Source organism: Alligator mississippiensis, chromosome 15, assembly GCF_030867095.1.
Source record: "Alligator mississippiensis isolate rAllMis1 chromosome 15, rAllMis1, whole genome shotgun sequence".
NCBI lineage: Eukaryota > Metazoa > Chordata > Crocodylia > Alligatoridae > Alligator > Alligator mississippiensis.
The window spans coordinates 2,553,541-2,579,369 of NC_081838.1; the positions used below are offsets into that span (position 1 = coordinate 2,553,541).

Genomic DNA, 25,829 nt, shown 5'->3' on the forward strand with positions numbered 1-25,829 from the left:
CCACCCCCGGCTACACGTCACGGGCTTCCCCAACATCAGCTGGGAGGGAGGTGGGGGAGAATCCCGACTCTTCTCCCCCCGTGCCTATATCACAGGGTTCGGACCCAGGAAATCTGAGAGGTGGAAGGGACCCTCCGGCATGGCCCCTTCTCCTGCTGCGCCCTCAGCAGCGTGGTCGGGGACAGGGGATCAGCCCATGGCAGGACTCCGGGAGCTGGAGCCCCAGGGAACCCCCAGGCCAGGGCTGGACGGAGATAGCTCTGCACAGTCTCTTCCCCTCCGCATCGCTGTAAGGGACGATGCATTATAGGAAACGGGAAAGCAGGGTCCCAGCTGCTCCGCACGGGGCCGCAGCACAGGACAGACGCGCGGCGCGAACCCGCCGGCCCAGCCAGAGGGACCAGAGACCTTTAAAATAACTGCATCCTTTAATGGCAGTGATACAATGATAGAAGATTAAAGACTTCACCGGAGAAATACAGATGACGTTTCTGGAAGACAAATGTGCGGTACAAAAACAAAGAGAAAACCCTCACGCAGCCATGCACATGGAACAGTCATTGTAAAAATACCCATACGCTATATACATATCCGCAGCAACAGCTCCGACTCGGAAGCAGTATTTACAGTTTATTACAATCTCAGCTAGAGCGCTATTTTTTTTTTTTCTCTTAAAGCTCTGGCCGGTGGAAAAACATTCCTGGGTTAGAGAACGGCGGCGCTTTCGCTCTCTGGGGAATCAACCCAAATAATTCATCATCTTCCTGACAGGTTTTACCTTTTACAGAAAGTTCAGCTGATCCTGCACGCGGCCCTCGCCGAGAGCGGTCTCCCCGGTCGAACCGATTCATTGCTCTCTCCCCGTGACACGCTGGTGCCAGGCAAACTCCAAAGCGATGAGCTCTGAGGTTGCACGAGGGAAACCACTTCAGGACACTCAACCCGCCGCTGCCGCCGCCACGCTCGATTCACTTACAAGCCAGCAAACTGCTCGCAGGGCAGAGAAGAGCCGAGATTTCCCCGGGAGGTAAACCCTGAAGGACTTGCACGTACTGAACGGCCCAGCCTGGCCCAGCAGCCTCCAATCTCTCTGGGATCCAGTTTGGTAGGGGTGCGTTGAGTGAGTCGGACACCGCTATGCCTCCCGCGAAAGCAGGGCACGTGGGAACGTGATGGGAGCAGCGTGACAAGGGACCGTGACAACTCAAATCGGCGCCGCCTGCAAGAAAGGGGCGTAGACGGGAACTTCGGAGTCCAGGCGGGTTTCTTTTTCTGTTGACGTTGGAAACCGTTCAATTTTGGCATCGTGAAGGCTCGTCTTACGTGCACCAACGCTCAGCAAACACTAATTCTCTTAAGACCTTGTCCAGCAAAGCCGAGGGGGTGGGGGGCGTCCCGGGAGCCATTCCACATTTGGAAAGTTCATCCTAGACCAGATAAAATATGCCAGTGGCTGAAATACTGAGAAAGATCCTTCCTCTTTCGTTATCGTGCAGCTGCTCGGCAGGTGAGGAGCTGCTGTGACACAAGGACAGGGCTGGGTTCTCCAGCTGGAGGGAGACGGGCGCTCAGGGCTCTCCGCCAGCCCCCGTGTAAAACAACCAGTCCCTGGGATCCGCGGCAGAGGAACCACGTCAGGCCGCAGGAGCCTGACAGACATCACCACGGGGGATGGTTTAAGAGCTGATGGGCAGGGGGGCCTGCGTCGCACGTTGTGCCGCTGCAGAGCTCACACCGCTCCTGGGATTCAACACACCGCGTCATAGGCACTGCCCTGCTGCAGGAGCATGGCCACCTTCCTAATGCTGCGTTTCGACTGCTTAATCAGATCTCCTTCGCTGGCCAGGAAGGCGACGCTGCATCAGCCATGAACGCTGGGCACAGCTGCTGGCCGTGACGCGATGAGAAGGGTGCGGCGCATCAGCTCTGCTCAGTACAGGACACTTCGCAACGTGTCTTTATGCTCCGATGCTCACGAGCCGGCAGCTGAATACTGGTAGGTGAGGCCAGACAGGGGCTGGCGTGACCCGAGCGGGGCAGCAGGGCACCCTGGGCAGGGAAAGGAAGTCCGAAGGGGAAACGACAGCGATTCCCCATTTGCTACTGAAGACACGGGAACTTTCGGCTGCACAGTAACAAATGGGGCCCGGGAGGGCAGTTTTGGCTCTCGGAAGTGGCAGCCTTGCTAAGCTGGAGACAACGCCGGATGGAGGCGTGCTCAGGAAAACACAGATGGGGGCTTCTCGCCTGTCAGTAAGGGACTGTGGGGGCTCCTGGCCCAGCGTGTCGCAGCTCCAGTGACGCACGTGCTTGCCCTGGTCTCGTCTCCAATCGGCAGCTCCTGTCCCGAAAGCCCCGACAACCGGCTGAAGTGGCCTCGCCGTCGGCTGCCCGTGTAGAAAGCCCGGTCGGTGCACAGAATGCATCGAAAGAAAAGATTCAGCATCTATCACCAGCTGCTGTGGAGAAGTCTTGCTCGGTGGCACGGCACTGGAGCTCCTGCATCTTACAGAACGCGGCCTTCTCCCGCTGGATCTGGGATGGGGGGTGGGACGGGGACCGAGCCGCTCGCAGGGGGCAGGGAGAAGATACTGAGAATCCTTGCCGTGCTCATGGGAAAACCCTCCGCGAGCAACCCATGTGCGTGCAAAGTCGGGCTGAGATGAATAATTTAATGTCAATAATACACCCTCTCTTGCTGGTAGACAGCAGCACTTCGGGGAGGTCAATATTCCCTGGCCGTCGGCGGAAACTCTCGGGACTCGAAGCCCGAAGAGGGGCCAGCTGGGCTGTCTCCCAACCCACCCGCCTCCAGGAAACAGCAGAGATACCGCCTTCAAAGAAGCAGAAAGAACCTCCCCCACCGGACAAGCACGGATGCCACGGGGTTATTTCTCCAGGCAATACTGCTCATCGCATTCGGCTTCCTTAAACATAATTAAAAAAAAGGCTATGATACAAATACTCGCGTTAGCTGTTTCATAAATGAACACATTCCACCAATCCGCACGGCTCACAGCTTTAATCTCTTAAGCTACACGTATGACCCACGTTACTCTGCTGTCCGGTCTGTCGCTCCCCTTGTCCTGAGTACGGCATCGCGTTGCTCGAGGGGGGATGCGCCGGGCTTGGAACGCAATCTACTGTACAAGGAGAGGATGGGGGCTGGTGAGCCGGGACGGCCGCAGCTTCCCCGAGAGATTTCAGACATTGCATTATTTTCCGAGGAGGGGGCGTTCAGTCGCGTTTGCAAAGAAAGCTCTAAAACAAACTAGCGGGGAGTCGAAAAACAAAAGGCTGGTTATTACGGCATGAGATACTTTGATTATTTGTTTAAAATTATTCTCGGAGGCTATATATATGTCACAGCACCGACCAGAACCAAAAGGATTTCTGTACATGTTATATGGCTAAAGTGAGCACTAATGGAAAAGAATAAAAAAAAAGGTTCCCAACACTGCGCAGCTATCGCAAGGCGGATGCCAGGGCAGTCCGTGAACACTACTGGCAGAATGGCGAGGCTGTGGGGTCGAAGCCCTTGAAAACATCTTTCAGAGACCCGGCGTCCTGCTGCTCGCTGTCCTGGGCAGGGCTGTTCCCCGCGAAGGGGCTGCCGGACCCCGACTTCGCGCTCTGCTTGACCATGCCGTAGACGGAGGGCACGGGGAGGTTGTGGACGCCTGGCTGGGGGGCAGTCTCTGGGGCAGGGGTGGAGGAGGAGGCAGCGGTGGCAGTGGTGGCGGCGGTGGCAGAGGCCTTGGGACGTGGTCTGTTATAGCTGTTGTACCTGTCTGCGGCAGACTCAGCACCCGCCTTCTCCGCCTCGGGCTGGTCCAGCGCAGACCTGCGCACAAACAGGGGCTCCTTGCCTTTGCCGGCACCTTTGCCGGCGTCCGAGCCTTTTGACGACGTGTTCCCCTCGCCGGCAGCCTCTGAGGCCTTGCTGCCCGAGCTTGGAGTCCTGGGGTCGTACAGGCTGATGCCACTGAGCACATTGCTCTGGCCACTGCCTTTGCTCAGCCCGCCCGCGGTCAGCAGCCGGGGGTCGTAGGGAGCGATGGTGGGGGCGCTCTCGCTGCCGGGAGTGGAGGCTCCGGGGCCCGGAGGAGACTCCGCAGCCTTGGCAGGTCTGGAGGCCGCTGGTTCTGCTGATTTCTGTAACCGGGGGTCAGCCGACGCCTTCCGCATCCGGGGGTCGCTGGGCTTCTCGCTCTGGCCAGAGGTGGGGCTGCCAGCCGCGTTCACAGTCTTTAGTATTCGCGACAACAGCTCGAAGTCAGGGACACTGGTGCCAGAACCAGAGCCGGACTCTGCCTGGGTGCCTGCCCCCCGCTGCCTGGGGTCAGATGGGACCGCGGCTTGGGGCCGGCTGATCCGCGGGTCGAGGGCAGGGAGTGACTGGAGAGCGGCGGGAACGGGGACGAACTCCTGCTTCGGGATGGGCAGTGGGATCAGGTCCTCTGGGCTCCACAGCACCAGCCGGGCAAAGTTGGGCTTGTTCAGGACCACATCCTTCTTGATGTGGCTGAACTGCTGCAGCTGTGAGCGGGGGTCCCGCAGCGCGTGGCCGGGCAGCACGTCCAAGGGGATGCTGACTGGCTTGTCCCTTAGTGCTCTCTCCCCTTCCTCCTCATCAGGGCCCAAGGCAACCTTTGGGCCGGCCACAGAGCTGGAATGAGGGGTGTCCGGCTTTGGGGCGGACGTGGGAATGTGCCGTGCTAGTCGCGGGTCGGTGGGCCCCACCTCTCCGGGGCCGGCTGGTCCAGACGCCTCCACGTTTCGAGAGAGCCGGGGGTCCCGCAGGCGAGGGTCAGCTGGGCGCCCACCTGCAGACTGGGCCTTCTGGAGGCGAGGGTCGCCCATGCCTGATGGGCCCAAGCCACTGCTCATGTCGCCATGGACAAGCGGGACGTGAGGCCGGCTGGAGCTCTGTTGCCTCAGGGTTTTCAAAATGGAAGTGACGCTGCTCCCACCATCGTCCTCATCGCTGGAGTACCAGTTGCCGGTGTCACCTGGGGAGGGGGAGCAGAGAATGTGTTTGGTAAGGAGCAGCACGTGCCCAGAGCTGCCCAGCAAGGTCTCCTGTTCCCCAACTCCTCCAGAAACCAGCAGCTGCTGGAAGGATTCTGGATGCGTGCGTACTCCCACCACCACAAGAGGACACACTGATCTGCTACCAGGATCCCCAGCCTGTGGTCTCTCCCTTCCTCCCCGGGGCCAGCTCTGGTAGCGCACTTGGTTTTACAGAGATCGCTAACCCTGCGCTGCAGGAAGGCAGAGCTCTGGGGGCTGCCACAGGAGACCAACCTCCAGCCTGGGGACCCAGGAGGATGACAGCCCACAGCATGCCCAGCCATTGCAGAGGGCAGCACGACCTGGGGTGGCACGCCCCTCTCCCTGCCCCTGGGAGACCTGCAGGATGAGGCCGACGCATGCTGCCCCAGCAGAGGGGAAGGTGCTGCCCACCCCACCTGCCCAGAAGTCATGCCAGCGGGCCCCAAGATGGAGCAGGCCACCTCCTCAGCCACGTGGGTCCTGGCTCTGGCTGGCCGGGGGCATTCCCAATGGCACTGCTGTGCAGGAAGGACCCTGCGCCTTGCCACTTGCCTTCCTCATTCTCCCGCTCCTGCTTACTGCTCTCGGCCAGCCGCCGCACCCGCTCCTCCTCCTCCTGCTGTTTGTGCTGGATCCTCAGGTACAGGGCCCTTTGGGCGGAAGGCATGAAGTCGGGGATGCTGCCCGGCGGCTTCTGCAGTCCTGGTGGTCCTTCGCAGAGGGGGTCGTGGTCCAAGGAGGGGTCAGGGAACAGGTGCTCTCCGGGAGGCTCCTCCATCTCCTCGTAAGTTCCGTAGTCGTCTGCCAGGGAAAGAGCGGCCAACACTCACCGTCATGGTGCGCCGGGCCATTCCCACAGCCGACGCAGGAACACGACGCTGAGAGGCTTGAGACTCAGGACCAGCTGTTGTATGACTGTTACCTGATGCAAACTCTGTCCAACCCTCACCCCCCTGCAGCCACCCGGCCAAAGTGTGCCTCCAAACAGCTCAGGGAAGCGTGTGACCCCGCCTTTGCAGATGTCCCCAACTTGGGGCTATGCCAAAGCACGAGGACGCACTCAGCTAGGCCGAGCCTGCAGCACCCTAAAGGAGCTCCGGATGCCCCCAACAGTCACTGCACGTACCTGGGTCACCCATCATGCCGTGGTCTATGTCCAGGCCCTCCGGAGGTGGGTAGAAGTTATCGTAGAAGCCTGGTGCAGGTGGGCCGGGAGGCATCATGCCGGAGTGCGGGGAACCATCTGGGCCATATGGCATCATGGGAGGGCCAGGACCCATGGGGGGGCCGGGGTTCATGCCTGGGCCCATGGGCACGTCCGGGTGCATGTCCGGGTGCATGTCTGGGTGCATGTCCGGAATCATGTCGGGATGCATGTCCGGAAGCATGTCAGGGTGCATATCTGGATGCATGGGTCCTGGCATAGGCCCTGGGGGTCCGCCAGGGCCAGGGAACCTGGGAGGAGGGGGACCAGGGTGCCTGAAAGAGAACGCACAAAACGGTAAGTGTCAGGGCACATCCTGAGATCTAGGCTGTCTCCTCAGTGGTGCATCCTGAAGAACCCAAGTTGAGCAGGGCCCTGCGGGGGACAGCCTCAACCGTGCTTGTGTGATGAGCCCAATGCAGTGGCAGCCAGGCAGGACAGATAAACCCGCATGCTACTGACTACCCCAGACTTCGCTGGCCCTGGCAATGGGACAGCTATAAGCCTCATGCCATGAGCCAGCTGCCGCATTCCCAGTCCCTTTGTCCACTGGGAGAGGAGGTCCCAACTGACCCAGAGACACTAAACAACAGAACTCTGTACTGGCTATCCTGAAAAGTACCCTGAAACTGTGCTCGTCCGTGCCCAGGAAGAGCCTCCCTGCTTCCAAGGGGGTTTGGGTTTCTGCCTGGACAGTGATGCTGAGGTCCTCAGCAGAGAAACACGTGAACACTGGCCACTGGCTCCATAAAGGTCCACCCAGCATCGTCCCTCAGGCACCTGGCACGCACTCACCTCACACCCAGCTTCTCGGCCAGCTGCCCCGTGGGCCGCACCACAATCTCAAACAGCGACGGGATCTTCTTGTACATGTCCTGCTGCTGCTGGAGCTGCTGGGGCGAGAGGGGCTCGTGCAGTGGTGGTGGCATCTGCGGGCCGGGCGGCGGGAGTGGGGGGGGCGGAGGGGGTGGGGGGCCTCCAGGAATCGGCCTGCCATTGGGGGATGTGGGGGCTGGTGGGCCGGGAGGGCGAGGGGGGGTGGGCAGCAGCCCCACTCCCGGTGGGGGCTTGGGGAGTGGATTGATGCCTTGCTTCTTTAGCTCTTCCACTTCCTTCTCGTCCTCTGCGCCTGCTTCTGCGTCGTCTGCTAGCATCTGCGGGGAGAAGAGAAGTGAGAGAAGGGCCAAGGCACAGCCTGGGGAGAGGGGCCAGCCCAGAGCACACACAGAGGACCCCATCTTGGGGACTGGCATGGGCTGGCTGGCTCCAACATGGAACAGGCTCTTTGCCTTAGGAAGTAGCCCACAACGACCCCTGCCCCAGCACACAACCCCTTACAGACCCTCTTTCCTTAGTGTTACAGACCCCTTTCATGGGTGCGAGCATCTTGTGAGGGCAGCAGTCAACCAGAACAAGACAGCCGCCTTTAAACACACTTGTGCTAACTTTCCTTTTTACCTTGTCCAGAAGCTCCCGCGTTTCATCTGTGAGCGGCTCATGAGAAAACATGCAATCGTCCCCGTTGATGCAGTTCCCTGTGGTGTGAAACAGCTTACAAGGGAAATCACGTACTGGGTGTTAAAGAGAATAAATCCCCTTGGGTAATTAAGCAGAATTCTTTCAAAGGGCAGGTAGATTTTTTCTTCTAATACTGAGCCAACAGCTTTGCCGTGGCCACTTGCTGACCAGGCTTTTAAGTTCTGTGTGTTTTTGGCACTGACTAAAGCATAGATGCCCAAGACCCCTCATTTGCATTTACATAACTCCCCGCCATCTCTCTCATCCTTGCAGCTGTGAGACCACACTCCTCTGCATTCACTCTGGACCACAGCTGCTTTCCAAGCTTCTGTGAGTTGAGCCTGCATTCATCTCTGCAAGCCTCCACGATGGCTGAAGCCTCCACATCCTCATACACAAACACCTGCCGCACTCGCTGGCCTGGCCCTCACAAACTCAGAAACACTGAGGCATCCCCCCCCCCCTTCCACAGATGCTCCAAAGAGCAGCAAAATAACCATCAGCTGCAGGGACTGGCTCCACTGGCCCACTCTGACCCATCGTGCCAGACACTCCATACCCTGCAGCGAAACACAGCCAACAAGGCAGTGACCTCCCCAGCTGCCGAAACACAGGGAAACACCAGGAAAGGATATCGTGCATGTAGGGGCAGTTCTCAGCCCTTGCACAGTAGCCGGTGATGTAAAACTTGCACAGTTCCCGCTTCTTTGGTAGTTCAATGTCATGGCTGAAATTGCAATGGTCCCCCTGTTGGAACAGAGCACGCCACCGCCTGTTAGCATACATGGCAATCATTACGCACCTGCTTTCATCACTGTCTCTCCTGTGCTAAAATCAGTGAACACCTGGACCGTATACCACTGCGACTTCTCTCTGGTTTGAAACAAACCCGAACATGCCTCTCGGACCATCTACATATGCTATCTAAACCAGCTACGTCTCTCCCAGCCCCGTTTGCAATCACCTGCCACACATGGTCCACACAGCTGAACTGTGAGGGTGGGACCACGTAACTGCATCTCATACAGCCTTACACGTGTTTGAGGTTCTCTATGAGCAGCAACATGGCAAGCAAGGCCAGCATGAACTGTCCCTTACCCAGGTACACCTGCCTTCCACAAAGTACTTGCAGATCACTTTCCCTTTCTTATCCGACTGTTGGTGGGATTTGTCGTGGTCATTCCGCCTGTAATTCCCACCGCCGCCTCCTTCCTGTTGGAATCACACACACAAAAAAGCAGATCAAGAAGCTGTGGAAAAAAACATAACAATCTCCTTGCAAAATGAATTTCAACGAATGAATGTTGTGGGGTCTTGCACGGGACACTCCGACGCTGACAGCCTCTGTAACTCAGCTAGGTAGACAAACTGACCTTGGTCTTGTGTATCAATCAACTCATCGGCATTTGGAAAGTCCATGCTCATCACAGATGAGATTGTTATCACGGAAAGACTCATTCTGATATTTCCATGTGAAACAGAGACAATAAACCTAGGCTTGAGCACGCCTGAAAGACTATGAGAGCATCCTCTTTCATGGAGGATCTTTTCTGGCTGAAGCCAAAGCCAGCTCAGCACTTGGTGACAGCCACCAGTTAGGGCTCCCCCTCCTATGCCTTCTGTATTTTGAGCTACATGGTATCCACCAATCAGTGCTTGACTCTACTTTTTACCCCCAACAAAAACCAGCAGGGAAGCTGCTCGAAAGGAGCATGGTAGAGAAATCAGGCTGGCCAGAAGCTGGTCTGCCCAAATGGAGGACTGAGTGATCACCAGCCTCTGGCTTCTTAACAGAGACACAGGAGAAAAGTGGGCATGTGCAAACACCACCTTCCCCCTCGACACATCTGCACCCCGGCCTGCCGTGTGTCAGTGCTCACTTTGGAGCGAGACCAACAGTTGCTGGTTCTGCTCCCCTGAGCCCTGGGAAGCCAGCTAGGTTACGTTCTGGTCCACGCCTCATCACCAGAGTTGGAAATCGAGACCCCAGGTCGGCTGTCTATGCAGCTCAGCTACAGACAATGGAGCTGCAGAGATGGGAGGGGGGGCTCTTTCCTTCCAGTGATGGCCAACAGCAGAGCATGGCCCAAGGCAGTCTGCAGCACCAGCAGGTAGAGAAATACCTGTCTTCGCATGTGTTGACTTAACGTATTGCTCTGGATGCAGAGAGGCCCTGGGCAGCGCCCATGGAGCCCAACATCAGAATCCAACCTGGACAGAAAAGCCCAGTGCGTCTCACATGGTGACACCGCCTCCGAGATGAGCTGCTTACCCCTCCATCGTCCTCATAGTAATCGTCATCCTCGTTCATCCCGCCGCCTTTCCCCATTCCGCTCCGGCCTCTTCCTCTCCCCCTGCCCATGCCCTTGCCGCCTCTGCCTCTGGGACCACGACCTCGCCCACGGTTTAAACCTGAAACACAACGCCACAAGGACATTCGCGTTGCTTCTTAGAGGAACCCCAGCACTGCGATCACAGACTGGGGCACAGAGCCCCAGAACCCCTGCAAAGGCCCCTGGCCCGGCAGCCCACCTCGGCCTCGGCCCTCTTTGCTCCTCCGGTACTGGTTCAGCTCTTTGGAGTAATCGTCATATTCGTCATCACCGGCAGGCTCCTCGTTGTCGCCGTACTGCAGTTCAGAGGGAACAGAGCAATCAGCCCGCTGGGACAGAACAGGCACTCAGCCAACACATCAGGGCCACCAATAGGAACATCCTCTCGCCTCTGCCAGCCCCAAGGGAGGACGACAGGCTCGAAAGAGGTCGGTTCCGGTACTTACTTCCATCTCTTCCTCGTACATTTCCTCCTCCTCTTCTGGGTGGTCGCCTCTCCCTCTTCCCCGGCCTCCTCGGCCCATGCCTCGCCCTCTCATTCCACCTCTGCCTCCACGCCCCCTGTAGCCTCGGCCCCGGCCTCGGCTGCCTGTGAACAGCACATAAATCAGCATTATTTCACTTCAGCTGCACCTGACCTGAACGGGCCTGGCTGGGCAGCTTTCTTGGGCGCAGATACAGCGCAGGGGCCTGGGAACAACAGAGCACACTTCCCCATGCAGAGGACAGTTGGCTCCCTTCAGAAAGGCAAACCTCATAGTAACTCATCTCTGAGTTGTTGCTAGTGAGATCAATCTAAAGGGGCTTAACCAGCTAACATGATGCACGTGTTACATGGAAGCACCTGCTAAATGGAGAATGACAGCGTTCTGGTAAAGGACTGCTGCTGCGTTTGGTTTCTAGAGAGCGGGGTATGCACCGTATAATGTATGCCACCGCTCGGCTTTGGGCTTTCTCCAGCCGTAACCAACATCTGTCTTCCTTCAATGTCTATAAGCCCCAATTAACAAAAATTAGCAAGCGTGTGACACACTCTAACATCGTCACCCACACAGCATCCCCAGGGAAGCACCCCTGGTCCTCCGCAACACAGGCTGGCGATGGAGCAGAAACAAAACGTCTTGCCCTGACCTGAGTCCTCCTGGCCATCTTTCCTCAAACAGCATGCATCTTGCATGCACGCACAGCCAGTAAAACATGAGAACACCACCAAGCAGGCACCCTGGAGCCTCCTTCCATTGGTGCTAAGGCTGTTTGCTCCTTTGTAAACCCCATCTGATACCCTATTTTGGACACAGAGTCTGAAGCAGCATCCTTTAAATCAGGGAGTGGTGTTGAGTAACAAAGCTGAGACTTAATAAAAAATCCGAAAGAACAAACTCTCAGTGCTAAGTAAGCTTAAGCAAGCCAGGGGTTTGTTAACAGTCTGCAGCAATTGATTTAAGTGGCCGAGATATAAACACTTCCAAGTAGCTATTGTGAAGGCAGGGCAGTAGCTGCATGTGTTTCATTCTCTGTGTTGGACTGGTGGCACACTGGGTTTCAGATGAAACGGTGAACGTAGCTTAACAAGATGAAATCAGGCCTGTTACATTACCAGCTGATTTCTCTTGTCTTGGCTGATAAAGGTTTGACTTTATCATTTTCACCCTCGTCAGTATTTTTAAATCAATCTAAACAGAGAAGGAAGAATGTGCGTTTAAAACTGTAAGCTACAGAAGTGGGATCTGACTCTTCTCACGTGAAAAAACGGACTTTTCTCTGCAACACTGATGAGGCCCAGACCTTGCAGCTCTCTGCTTGCAAGCAGGCCCTTGCAGTCCCTGGGGTGCAACGGCCCACCTGAATGCACCCAGCTGCAGCAGGATTGGGACCCCCCCATGGCAGGTGACTATCAGACTTGATAAGCAGCCGAGCTGCAGACACAGGGTGTGCGCTGGCTGGGCAGCTGTACCTCGCCCCCTATGCGACCCCTCCTTCGCCCGCCGGTACTGGTTCAGCTCCTTTGTGAAGTCATCGTAGTCTTCCTTCCCCATGTCCTCATCCTCCTCCCCCTCGTACTCGCCGTAGCCCTCGTTCTCGTAGTCCTCATACATGCCGTAACTCTTGCTCTCCATCTTGGAGTAGCTCTTTTTTGGCATGGGAGTGCCATGAGAGGACTGGTACTGCTGGTGGGACTTGAGAAAGTAAAACAGACAGAGAGACAGGGTCAGGCCTAAAGAACGATCCCTCCTAGGCCGATCACGACGTACGATCCCCGAACAGGCCCTGCTGCAGCACACTCCCCTCCACAACCTGCAAAGACTGCAGCCTCCTCACACCCCGCCAGGCAAACTGTGCCCAGCAGCCTCCCCAGCACTCTATGGAGAGACCAACAACCTCTGCTTGGAAAGTGTGCAGGGCTATTACAAGGGGGCAGCAGTGCCATCAAACAGGGGTCACTTCCCTAATTCCTGCAGGGAAGAACAGCCTGGGATATGAACCCCCTAAACAGGGAATTGGTGGGACTCCTGGGCTCTGTGCTGGGCCCCCAACTCAGCCAGCAGGCTCTGTTGCGCAGATGGAATAGCAACCCAGCCATTATCTCCTTGCTTATTTCACAGCTCATTTCCCTCTGCTTGTCCCTTCTCTCCATCAGGAAGTGGCTATTTCACTCTCGCCGGTGAGGGAGAAGGAGACCGCCTGATATCAGGATTTTTTAAAAACCATAGGGAAAAAAAAGGCAGAGGGGCAGAGCAGCTCAGCAATGAAGCACAGCCAGGCACAGGTGAACCTGGCCATCCACCCCTAGATGGAGCCAGACAGGGCCTTGTGGCCAAAGCCTTGAGCCTAGCACAGGACAGAGCAGGGTTATCTTCCTGCTGCCAGCAGGTACTTACAGAAGAATAGGGAGGGCTGTACTCCCGATACTTCCTGTGCCCCTTCTCGCTGGGACTGAAGTCAGAGTCCTCGCTGTAGTCGGAGAAGTCATCGCTGGAAGATGCATGGCGCTGCAAAGCAGACACAACGCACAGGTTAAGCCCAGACTGGCCCAGGTGAAGCTCCCCTGCCAGGAGCCTGGCTTTTTGGGAACAAGTCTTTTTTAAAGTAACTCAGATATCGGCTTTCAAAACCCCAACAGTTCTTCTGAATTTTAACCGCTGCAATCAGAAAGCACCTGCGAGCCCTGTGGAAGAGTCCACACAAACCAGGAACTTCACCAGGACGAATTCACTGGTGCTGCTCTGGCTGGGGCAGCTACAAGGACCGTGGGGTGCGCTCGCCGCCAGCCCATCACAGAACCCACCTTGTGCTTGGATTTCCTTTTCTTTTTAGCTCTCCTCTTCTCTTTCTCGCGCTCCTTCCTCCGCTTGCGCTTCATGCGCCGATGAGCCTTCTCATCGTCCGAGTCGCTGTGGTGCTTCTCCGACTTCTCCTTCCGCCCCCTCTCGTGCAGCTCGGCCGCATCCTGCGCCTCCTCACCTCCATCGTCCTCCAGCTCTCCCTCTTCCAGCTCTCCATCCTCCCTGCAAAGCAAACGTCCATGTTGATATTCCCCCTACCGTGAAACTGCCTGTCACACTCCGGCCAGCCAGGCATGTTGGGTTTCCTATGGTGAGAGCTACCTCTAATCCCACATACCCCGGTTCTGGACCCCTAACAATTGTTAATCTGTTTTACTTATTTAAGAAACACCCACATATCTACCTTGTAACTTAACAACCATCCAGAAATAACCCAGAAGATAGAGAGAGACTCTATTCAAGATGACACCATAAACAACCAAACCAGACTGGGCCCTAGACTGATGTCCCCAGTCAAATAATGACCATTTAAATTCTAAAATCTATACGTGTTTTAAAGAAGAACCCCAACCTGATGGTTGAGTCAGTTCACAAGACAGCATTTCACCCTCCAGAGGATAAAATTATACTTAAGTGATCACCGAAACCCCATATTCCTGCTCTCCACCCCAATTAGTACATCAGATCAGCAGATCGTGCACTGAGGAAACGTAGCTCTACCAGGCAGTTTCTAAGTATCTATAAAACATGTGTACTGATGACAATTAAAAAAAATCCTTGACTTAATCTAAAATTACCTATGCTTGTTCCTTCCATAGAACAGCTGTTTTGAGCCCTCATCTGAAACCAAGAATGCTGCCTTAGGAGATTAGTCTCTTATTTCCAATTTGGCAAGACGCATCTCAAAGCATAAGCACTGCTGTTTCCTGCTCTTTTCCCCACATTCACACTTAACTGCGCTCAGATCAGACAAAAACCTGAAGTTCCCTCAGAGTTTCCCTGTCACATCTGGTTTTAGAATCATGGGGTTTGGGATATGGGGAACCGTCTTCAATCTCACATCTTCTCCAGAGTTTCTGTACCGCTTGTCCTGTCCTTAACCCCAAGGATTTTTGCTTTCTTAGTCTCACTCCCATTTTCCATCTCTTCTGTCCTCTGATAGATATTTATTGTGTCTAAACCCTTGGTTTAGAATGATAATTTTGAGTAGGATGAAGAGCTGGAAATTCACTTGTGTGCTGGAAGCACCCACTGCAGGGTTAATCCTCCCCTCAAATGCTATAGTAGGCAGACAAGGTTGTTTGGGTAGATGTAGTATCTTTTATTAGACCAACTACATAATTGGAAAAAAATGTCATTTGCAAGCTTTTGGGCACAAAAGCCCATCTTGCCAAATTGGAAACAGGAGACTAATCCCCTACGGCAGTGCTCCTGATTTCAGATGACGGCTCAAACAGCTCTTTGCAAGGGGCGTCTGTGCCCGAAAGCTTCCAAAGAGCATTTTTTTCCAACTATTTAGTTGTTTTAATAAAAGATACCACATTTGGCTAAAGAGCCTTATCTGCCTGTGTCCTTAGACCAACACGGCTGCAACCAACAACCCTGAAACACGGTCGTAGGTGGCACCACACTAAAGGGAAACCTCTGCGGGAGAGTCTGCTTTGAACCTGTCCCTAAAAGGCCTGAGCTCTACATGGGGAGCAGTGTGGCTGGTAGAGGTGACTAAAGAGGCAAGCATCTTCAGACCTCAAAGAGCAAATGAAAAGCCATTGCAGCAGGTTTGCCTTCACAGGGGTCTTTTCCTGCTGTCTGCTCTGCTATCTGAATCGCCAAAGGGCCTGACATACATACGGGCCTGACATGCACACAGAGGCAGGCACAGCCCCTGCCTGGAGAAGGGTGCAGCTGCACCCCTATTACTCCCTTCTCATTAAAGACGAAGCCAACCTGTTGCTCGTGTTGGTGTCAACACCCTTTGCTGGGGAAAGGACATTTTGGAAATGGACCTGGAGGCAACACCCCTGCCCCAGAACATCTTGTGGATCTCCCTGCTGTCCACGTGCCAATACTGTCAGCCCCAGGCATGGAAGCATATAGCGTGTCCAGCAGCAACAGGTCCAGGAGAGACCAGCCCTAGAGGGAAGAGGGGCCTGCCGTGTGAAGCTTTACAATGGGTTTATTTCAGTGAAACAAGCAGTAAAAACGGTGCCTCCTCCAATGTCAGTGATGCCCTTGATCATCATGGCATGAGAAATGATCACATTGTATAATCCAGTGAGAACCGGGATCGACCAGCCAGTCACCAACCCTATGGGCACTGCAGCATGCCTGGGTCAACACCCATCTAGTCACGGGGCAAAGGACAGAAGGCAGATGGCTAAATACTGAAGGTGAAATGAGAGCTGCTGAGAAAGTGAGCTCCAGAGGCCTGGGCTTGAAATAGTTACGTGGCCCACTTCCCTACGCCACTACGGATGGTAGCTGCGGGAGTATGCCCAGGGGTAGTGTCTCTTAGCCAGTGCCAAGATGGCCCGAGACCTGCCTACAAGTCAAAACCAACATGCGAGAGTGAAGCCAGGATCTGGTCTGTGCCCGAGGCAGAGCTAGCAGGTGCTCACAGACATAAACACTGCTCAGGAAGAGAGCCAACAGATCCCCCACCTGCTGCTGCTTCTCAGTGGACGCAAGACGCAGCCCCGTGGGCAGCAAGTGGCTGCACCCAATCGCAAAGGGATGGACAACAGTTGCAGGGTCCGTCTGGGAAAACAGAGGCAGCCCCCTCACCACCTGGACATGGGAAGGGTCCTAAGCTGGCCACCATTGCTACCCGCACTCCTACCGGCAGCCATGGGTCGAACTCCAGCATCCTAAAGAGCAAACCTCGTTACCTCTCTGCTCTCACCAGGATCCCAAGTCCCCAAGCCATTCCGGTTTGTTTAACAAGAGGCCTCTTTATACCAGGATTAGGCTCACCTAATCGTTACCCCTCCTCTCCCTGAAATGCAATTCCCGCATGCACGTGTCATTTTGCAAAACAAGAACCCTTAAGAATCAACTTCAACCAGCCACCGAAGGAGGCTGGCACCCACCCGGGCACACAGCAGGGAAGAGAAAGTCAAAAACTGAAACAGAAGTAAAATACCTGCATGATCCCCTTTCCTCTGTACCTATAACAGCTGCCTTCCCTGCTTCAGAATAAATGGGCCTGAAAGCAGAGGCTCAATGCAAGGCACCTAAAGGATCATTCTCCACGCCCCGAGACATGATGCTAGCTGAAAAGCAAAGCCCAGCTCAGGTGGCCAAGTATCAACCAGCTGCAATTCTCAATGAAATGCTGTCGTTGTCTAAATTAATCTAGGCTAAATTGCACGCGGAGGGGAAGAGCGCAACATTTTGAGGATGAAAAAGCCTCACGAGACATCGTGAGTCCAAGCAACGTAAAAGACTCCCCTTCCTTCGGTTGTCTCAGCAAACGCAGGACCACCTAGATGCTAGTGGTTGAGCCCTAGCCTTGCTCTCCTTCACGGGGTAAATCGGTTGCTGCCTCCGGGGTAAGAAAGGAATGCTGCCCCTGCCGGGGGGCTGCTACCTTCTCCTGCAGCACGGACAGCTAGGCGTTAGGCTCAGGCAGCGTCCTCCTTCGGGGGATCGAGGGCACTGGTGAGTCTCCGGCCTTGCCATCAACTGGGTTTCCAGACAAAGGAGAAATCCACCCCGGAGTACATGAATCAATGTCTTTCCTCAGCTTGGGGCTAATTTAAAAATGGTAGCTTCACAAAGCAAAGAAACTCTTTGAATGTTTAAGATCAGCCTCGCAAGAGAAATAATGGAAACCCCATTGCCTGAGACAAAGCCCATCGGACAGGAGAAAGATGTAGGGGAAAAAAAATACCCTGTAAGGCACAAGCAGAGGGACGCAGTTCAGAGGGACTTAGGGAGAGTATGTCGTGTATAATTACTGTGGAGATTTACGCTCTTTATAAGCCACACACAACCTGGAAAACAGAAAACCCCGCGTTTCAGAATGGAACAAAACCCAGCATCACTCTGACACAGGATCCATGCGGCTCTGCGTAGGGCAGGTACAGCCCAAGAAAACTTAGCTCAGGCTGTAGTGTGGGGAAAGCGCAAGAGGCAGGCTGCAATCAGCAGCACTGCCATCCTCCCGTGGCAGCTGATGATGAAGCACCAGTTTGAAAACCTGCGGCCTGGTGAATTCACTTAACAACCTCCGTTATGGAAGGTCTAACATCCTCCTAGGGAAAGAAAGGACATGCCCATTGGCACAGCTCTGCGAAACCAGCGCCATTCGCCTCCCCCCAGGACTTGCCTGCCAACTGGGCCCTGCGAGGTTATCTGAATTTCCCTGTTGGCTCTAAACAGGAACGCGAGCTCCTGTTGCTATCATGCTGCAAACACCTTCCTTGCAATCATTCCCAGCAGAAAGAAGCAGGAGGCAATTTGGGCAGGTATGCACAGGGTCCTTTGACTCTGCCTTCAGCTAGTCTGGTCTGCAGGAGGCTCGGAGGGAAGAATTTATCTGGAAGTGTCACGGCCTGTACAACGATGGTATCTGTGCGATTAAACTCATCGTGGTTACGGCAGAAAGGGACAACGGCTACCAGAAGCAAAGTGTTGAAGCTCTGACAGAAAAGACCCTGTGCCCGGTGCTAACAGGTGCTCAGACTCTATGCAGAACTCATTCTGGCAAAGTTAGTTACTTCATCAGCGCACAGGTCTGTGGAAGAATAAAGGCAGGCACATTAAATATATCACTGCTACGCAAATACTGGGTAACCGGGTAAGGGACAGGGAGCCGCATGCCCTGAACCCTCCTGGTGCTGCCTCCTATCTTGATTTTCAGTCTTCATAAAATGGATGTTAAAACTGTTACATCACAGAGAGGCAACGAGACTTGGTTCAGTTTGGGGCTGACTTCTGTTCCCTGCTCTCGGGCCTGAAGGCTCAACAAGGCGTGTTGCTATTTTCCCACTCATTGGGAGTTTTATCAGAAACCAAGTGGAAAACAATCCCCATATCTGAAACCTGGAGACAAACGTCTCTGCAAGCCAAGGTGACTGGAACTATGATTTACAAGGTGTGAGCATCAGTCGTTACAAAGGGATGAGGCTCTGCCGTATGCATGTAAGACAGCTCACCATTTACACTCGCTCTGGTTATATAGCAAAGCAGCCAAGCTGGTAAAGTGGCTAACACATTTGTTGAGCACACTGACTGTGGGGAAATCCTGAATTAACTGTGTACCCATCCTGTTGCTTCCCTATTGTTTCTGCCTATTTTCTCTACCAGGAACTGCGTCCAGCAGAGACTCCAGCACTACTGTAGCAGAAGGCTGAACGTTAAAGCTATAGTGATACGTTTGTGATATCACAATCAGAGCTGTGACATAATCCGGTGCCATGAGCCAGCTGCCCCCTCGAGCCGACACAATGATGGAAGGACGAACTCTTGTCTAACAGCAGCGGAGAAACTGAAACCACAACTCGCACCAACATAAGTCTGTAAAAACGAGGTGTGTCCTTTTGCAAAACCATGGCAAGTTTTCTGCAATTCTTTTCCCTAAGAAGGCAGAAAACTCTGCAGCCCGGCAAATGACGTCTTTCTAAACACTGTCCCTGAATAAAGTCTAACATGTTTAGCAAGGGTTTTTTTAATGGAAATTAACAGTGGTAGTACTAGTAAAAGCAACACATGCATTAGATGTAAAAGCTAAAAATACAGCATACACTCAAGTTGTTTCACTGCCAAGCAGTGTCAGTAAAATACTGAGAGTGTCATATTTATGCAAACTATTTTAGATTTATCCTTCTTCTTGAACGTCTTTGTGGTTGTTGTTGAACTGAGGTTGAACAGGTGTTTAATCACCAACAGTGCCTTTACACAGCCACATGTAGCCTGGTAGATTATCGATTGGACTATGACTGGGAGTAAAGACCTGTAATACAATATCAAGCATGGCAGATGAAAGAAAGCCCTTGCTCCAAATCATCTTGCTCTGGAGGACTCGCTATGTGGACAGCTCTGGCATTTTAATTCCTCCTCTCTCTAACTCTAAAACCTCTTTCATTTTAAAATTTTAACTCCTGTTCCCTATAAACAGATAGAAGCCAACAATGTATTTTAAGAGAAAACAGCATGTCTACTCTGGCCATTCACTTCTAAATAATAAAAAAAAAGTTAGAAAAAAATCTTAAAGCTCTACAAATGCTCCACTTTACAGAGTCGGTCAAACTTGGGGGGTAATGCTTGTGACAAAAGACAAGCCTATTTTCTATAGTAGGTACAACTGCCACTGATACCTGGGATGATTTATTAGTTAGGCTAAATCTTTTAGACTTGTTTTTTCTCATTATACCCAGACAAATAGGTCAAGAGCAATATGCTCTCCTCTTCCAACTTCAAATGGACACAAATGGCTTTACTATCCTTGGGGAAGGAAAAACACGTATGACCCCAAAGGGGGTGGGGGGGGAGTGGAATTTGCTGTATGTGCCCAAGTGCTGAAAAACCCACGTTTGGGGGTATCTTAATTATAACAAAAGCAGGTTTAGCACAAGTGCTTGGTACAGGGGAGCAGGGTTGGGATGGGGACTAGTATCTGGCTGCCGGCCTTCAACAGAAAACCCTCCTTTGTGCAACAGTTATCTCCACAACAGGTGCAGCTGAGCATGAAATCTCATGTACAGAGCGATCTCTTTTTAATGCAGGGGATCCACCGAGGACAAAAACTGAGGGTTAATGTACAAAGAAAAAAGGCTTGCAAGGTAACTCCTGTTAGCATAAAGGAATGCAAAAAATGCGGGGAAAAGGCTTCCCTTCTAAGCAACAGGAGGGATGACCTTGTCTGAAAACAAACCACCGATGCTGCTCAGCAGGAAGTGTACCGGACGGACAAATCCGCCTGATCTACTCTCACAATCCTCAAACATTAGCTGCTAATCTTGCTCAAGTTACGCGCAAGGCTCAGCTTCCTTAGCGGACGGCAGAGCAGGGATAGAGGCCTTCTCCCTTGAGCAGGGACAGACACAAGCTGACCTTTTCCCTAAGAACAACCTGGGATTTTTGAACCGCATGTTCGGGGGGGGAGAGAAAAAAGATCACACTGAAAAATTACAATCCAAAGATCTGCAAAACAAAGAACGAAGGCTGAAGATTAGCAGGACACCAAGCGGAGGAGCAAAACCTTTGCATGGGAGGAGGAAAAGACCGCTCCAGAGTGCCCTGCCACGCACCTTCCAGAGCAAGATTTAAAGCCCCGTTCCTCTCAGGGGACCTGGGAGGCTGTGCTGTTGTTTTCGAGGACTATGGCTCTCTCTGTAACCTAGGCCTACTACTGATTTAGCTACCTACGATTTCTGTTAAGACTGTCACAGGCCCTCGTGCCCAGGCAGGATTTCCAAAGGGACCCACCTTCCCGGCCCAAATTTATTCATCCCAAAATTCAATGCTTTCAAATTTATTTGTCCATTGTGGAAACTGGAACAACTTTGCTCCATGAGCCTTGCCCCTGACTGGAGAGGTTGCTTTCAACCTGAGGGTCGTACCGTTTACACTGCATAAACCCTATTTCCAGCAGGTTTTGAAAGACAGGTGGGCATTTACCGTTGTTCTAAAACGTGGTGGGATTCGGAGACGATCCCAAAGGAGCACGGAGCAAGGCAGAGCCTCTCTCCGCTCGCCTCTGTGCGCCATCCTGGTTTTTAGCTCACAATGGCAACTGTGAATGGGGGGCAACCGAGGAACCAGGGGAACATCTACTTTGTAAACTTGCAAAACTTGGCACAAGAGCAGCCACTTCACCCCGAGTTTCACAGGCTCCCAAGGATCTACCTTCTACTCAATGTCTTCTTCCAATCTGAGACAAGCAACTGCCACCAAATCTGCTCTGCGAAGTCACCAGAAACAGAGTCAGTTCTGGGAGACATTCCTCCCAACCCACTGAAACCCGAAGTCATTGCTGAACTGGGTTCCCCCTCTCCGTTATAATCAGCTTAAATACTGCTGCTTTCCTTTCCCGTTATGGAGAGGGACATTTATACTGGGCTCAACTTCCAAACACTGATGTCAAATGCAACCCAGCTCTCTCTTGGCAAGGCCTTGCCCCAACTGCTGATTTCTGAAGTCATTTTGGTTTGACAGCTGGCTCCTACCCATCCCTGCGAGTGGATCCTGCAGTGAAGTCACAACATGCTGAGCTGTGACACCAGAGTCGCTGCCACAGCAAGTCTGATGTCACTACCGCGGGAGTATGGCAAAAGGCACGTTTGGTTGAGGGCCTGCGATTTCCTTTGATCGTTCCTCAGCTGGTGCCATAAAGTCCCTTCGCACAAAAGGAACAGCGGTTGCCAGGAGGGAAACTCTGGTTGAGGAGACTAAGAGAAGAGCCAGACCACCTGAAAACAACTGTGTAACGGAGATGAGGTTCTGACCCTGCAAACACGAGGTACATCCTTATCCATTACTGCCAGGAGCAAGCCTCCTGGTTTCAATGGAACTGCTCGGGTCTGTGAAGTTAAACACACGTCTCCGTGTTTACACAATCAGAACCACAACTTCTACCTCCAGCAGATCCTGATGACAAGACAATAAATTTCTGGCAGAACTGAAAAATGGGCAGCAGGAAACAAGACAGTGAGCAGGGAGAAAACAAAGATAAAAAAAAGAGACATCTGATTTCAGATGTTTGGCTGCCGCTATTAAAAGTCAAAACCCCTCAAAACTGGAGCGGTTATTTCGTGAAATCTCTCACCAAGTCCACAAAACGTGGCGCCTTCATCCCCACTGCTATCGCTGTTGGCATGGTTCTCATTTCCATGAGAAAGGTGCATGACAATAGCCCAATGAAGTGGAAATCCATAAAACGTCTCCCCCACTAAATACTTATTTTCTGTTTTTGTCTTATTTTCTTATTTTAGTCTGGTTCCTGCTCATTGTGGACACAGAAACTGCTTAGGATATCAGTCAGTGGCAGAAAAATACTCCACAAGCTTTCCAGGGTCTCTCTGGAGAGGGCTCTATTGTGGAAGCACTTGGATTAACTTTTCTTTACATTTTGTGGAATAGTCGAGAGGTTTCACAAAGACTTATACTGCTCAGATCAATGAGGAGAAATGCTTGCTACGAGTTCGCGTACCTCGTGAACGGCCAGAGCCAGAAACACCTTGGCCAGGCTGGTAAACATTTTCCAGCTCTGAGCCCAGACCACTGATCAAAGAAACCGTCTTGCAATCCTTATGACTTCATAGCAAAATTAAGCTGCGGAAGTGGGGCTGGCAGGGAGAAAGGTCCCATTATAAAACAACATCTACAATAATAGCTAAAAGGGAAAAATAAAAAAAGTAAACAGCATTTTGGACACATCTTTCAGGTTTGCTCTAGCATGAAAGCCCCCTTTTCAAGTACAATCACATTTGCAACAAGTTGTTCACTAATCTTCCGACAGATTACAAAAGCGTGTTTGCTCTGTTGTATAACGACCGTTTTCTAACAAACACATACAGGTTGCTGTTTTTTTTCAAGTGGAGGAAGAGAAAACAGGAGGGAAACAAAGCAACGCAAGTCCACGCAAACGTAGGTGCGTGTGCTTATAGGAAATGAATTTGTCTTTTCCGCTCAGGGAAAAATGGTAGTGGGACGGGACATGCCAGGACCAAACGTGTGTGTGTGTTCTACGTGAAAAACAAGGATTTCTAAAGTAATTTAGGGGTAGAGAGCAGCATACTGAACTCTGTGTGGGGACACATGGGCTAATTTGGATTTGTGTTAAGGACGGAGAGGAACAAGCTTGTATGGACTCTTTATAATACACCTGATTAACAAAAGGAATCATGACAACACAGTAAGTAAAAACTAGGACACGGAAAAAAACAGATTTGTACGAACTGTGTGCTTACACTGTACGTTAATACTTGTCCTGCTTAAACTTCTCCAAGTATCAACCACCAGACTGTCAATGGGGATGGGGAAAAATGTGTGATGACGTTTGGGAAACAGTGATTTCTTTTGCCACTTTTTTTTTTTTTTTTTTTTACACACACTTCTGAGTCCGTTGGCAAAACTTTTTAACGTCTTTTCTGTTTTACGAACAGACCCGCGCTGAGGGACAGTCTGCTTTCAACATAATGGAATGAGGATGGAGCTTGCAGACAAAGTAATGGACCCACATCGTATGTCTAGATGGCATTACAGGCTTGAGCTGTGTGACCTCTTTGCTGGGGCATCTGTGCCATTTCACCTGGAAACGTCACAACGGGGATATTTGGGGGTCAACTGGGTGCTTTTGTGACTTTTTTAACAAAACTCACATTGGCGGGGTGCGCGAATCGGGGCAGAATTCTGCTTGGTTTGTTCACACACGGGATTAACTCATTCCTCGCATGAAATGTATGCTAACAATGATCTCTGGACTTCTTCGGTGGTGGGGAAAGAAAGGAAAAGGTAGAATTTAATTATTCAATAAAAAAGGATACTTACCAACCCAACCCCTGCATCACATGAAATACAGAACTCCTTAGAGAGAAAGGCATGCTAATATATACAAGCAGCTCTCTGGACTGCACACCTGCCCTCTCGGGGGGTGGGAAGGGGAGCAACTCTCGCTCTTGCACAAACAGACATGATTAAGCTGTTTATTTCTGTGCATCGCTTTCTGGAGCTACGTTTTCCAATAACACAAAAGGCTAATAAAGGGGAACAGCTGAAGTTATGTCTTTCGGGGGAGGAGGGGGTGGGGTGGGGAAAGGTGCTTTATACACATCTCTGGGGGGGGAAAAAGGGAAAAAAGGGTTTCCCTGGGGGGGATTAGAAACCTTCCAGTACCTGGTTATAATGGGGTCACTTGAGATCCAGCTGTGGAAGTGAGTCTCTCTCTATCAAAGGGGGCGGACGAGGGGGTAGCGCGAAGCGCCGAGGCCCCTCCGCGCTGCACCTCCCTGTGCACGCGCTCCCTGCAGCCCCCGCGCAGCCAGGAGGGGCCAGGAAGCAGCGGCGGACAAAGGGGACATTAATGAGGCCGGCGCTGCTGGGGGGGGGGGAGGGCGGGGGACAACAGCCCCAAGCCTCATTAAAGACCCCACAGACCAGACAGGAGTCTTGCACCCCCCTGGCGCTGCCTGCTGCCCCCCCTCGGCCCTGGGACCCCCCTGGCTGCCCCACCCCCCGCCCCGCCCCGGCTCCAGCTACTCTGCCGGCCTAAACCCCTGCCCCCAAAAACCTAGCCTAAATATTTAACCCCCCCCACCCCAAACACAAACCTGGACTACTGTCTGAGGGCCCCCCCCTCCAAAAAAAACACCTAGCTTACTGATTTAGCCTAATATAACCCCCCCCCAACCCAGCCTATTGCTTCAGCCCCCCCCAAACCTCATCTAACCCCTCCTAAAAGCTGACCTACTGCCTGAGGGCCCCCCCAACCTCATCTAACCCCCCCAAATAAGCCTAGCCAACTGGCTGACATAGGTGTAACCCCCCCAAAACCTGGCCTATTGCTTAAGGGCCCCCCCCAAACCTCATCTCATCCCCCCTAACACCTGGCTTATTGCCTGCAGCCCCCCCAATCTTATCTAGCCCCCCCAAAAGCCTAGCCAACTGGTTGAGACTGGTGTAACCCCCCCAAAACCTAGCCTATTGCTTGAGGGCCCCCCCAAACCTCATCTAACCCCCCCCAAAAAGCCTGGCCTAGTGTTTTAGCCTGGCCTAACCCCCCAAAACCTGGCCTATTGCCTAAGGGCCCCCCCCCAGCCTCATCTGACCCCTCCCCCAACCTGGAGGGCCCCCCCGCAACTTGAGGCCTAGCCTGCCCCCCCCCAAACTTGAGGCCTAGCCTGCCCCCCCCCGGGGCCTGGCGTGCCCTGCCCGCGCCCCGCGCCCGGCCCCCCCAAACCTGGTCCGGCGGGCCGGACAGACAGACACAGACAGACAGAGGCTCTCGGGAGAGGCGGTTACTGGACCTTTCGTCCGGGCCGTGGTGGAGTTGGAGCGGCGGCGGCGGCCGGGGGAGGCTGCAGCTGCCGCTGCCGCTGTCGTGGTGGAGGTGGCGGGACGGAGAAGGGGGGGAGGCGGGCGGGCCGGGGGGGGAGGCGGCGGCGGCGGGGGGGACACTCGGGCTCTCCACGGCCATGGGCGGGGGGGGCACAGGGGCACAGTCACTGTACAGAGCGGGCGGCCCGGCCCGGCTCGGCTCGGCCCGGCCCGGCCCCGCGCTCCACCGCGGGCGGCTACACAAAATGGCGCCGGCGGCACGCAGCCGCGCCGAGGCAGCGCCCCGCGCCCCGCCGGAACTGCCCGAGCGCCGCCGGAACCGCCCGAGCGCTGGCGGAAGCGCCCGAGCTGGGCACGCCGGAAACGCCCGAGCGGGCCCTCCAATGGGAGCGCCCGAGCGCCGCCGGAAGTGCCCGCGCCTCCCCCTGCCTGGGG

General features: G+C 53.6%; 1 protein-coding gene across 2 annotated transcripts; it reads right to left on the reverse strand.

Annotated features, from left to right (window-relative positions):
* Positions 1-409: 409 nt before the first annotated feature.
* On the reverse strand, positions 410-25,617 carry ZC3H4 (zinc finger CCCH-type containing 4). Of its 2 annotated transcripts, none has more exons than XM_059718305.1 (14): positions 25,364-25,617; positions 13,397-13,616; positions 12,990-13,100; positions 12,065-12,287; positions 10,557-10,699; positions 10,310-10,406; positions 10,050-10,189; positions 8,876-8,989; positions 8,413-8,524; positions 7,718-7,827; positions 7,055-7,413; positions 6,182-6,534; positions 5,635-5,856; positions 410-5,012 (listed from the first exon to the last, which is right to left on the reverse strand). In XM_059718305.1, the coding sequence occupies exons 1-14, from the start codon at positions 25,531-25,533 to the stop codon at positions 3,502-3,504; spliced, it is 3,885 nt and encodes a 1,294-aa protein (XP_059574288.1). In that variant the 5' UTR covers positions 25,534-25,617; the 3' UTR covers positions 410-3,501. The 2 variants fall into 2 exon arrangements, with proteins under 2 accessions (XP_059574288.1, XP_059574287.1); XM_059718304.1 differs by having other exon boundaries at positions 5,608-5,856.
* Positions 25,618-25,829: the final 212 nt, after the last annotated feature.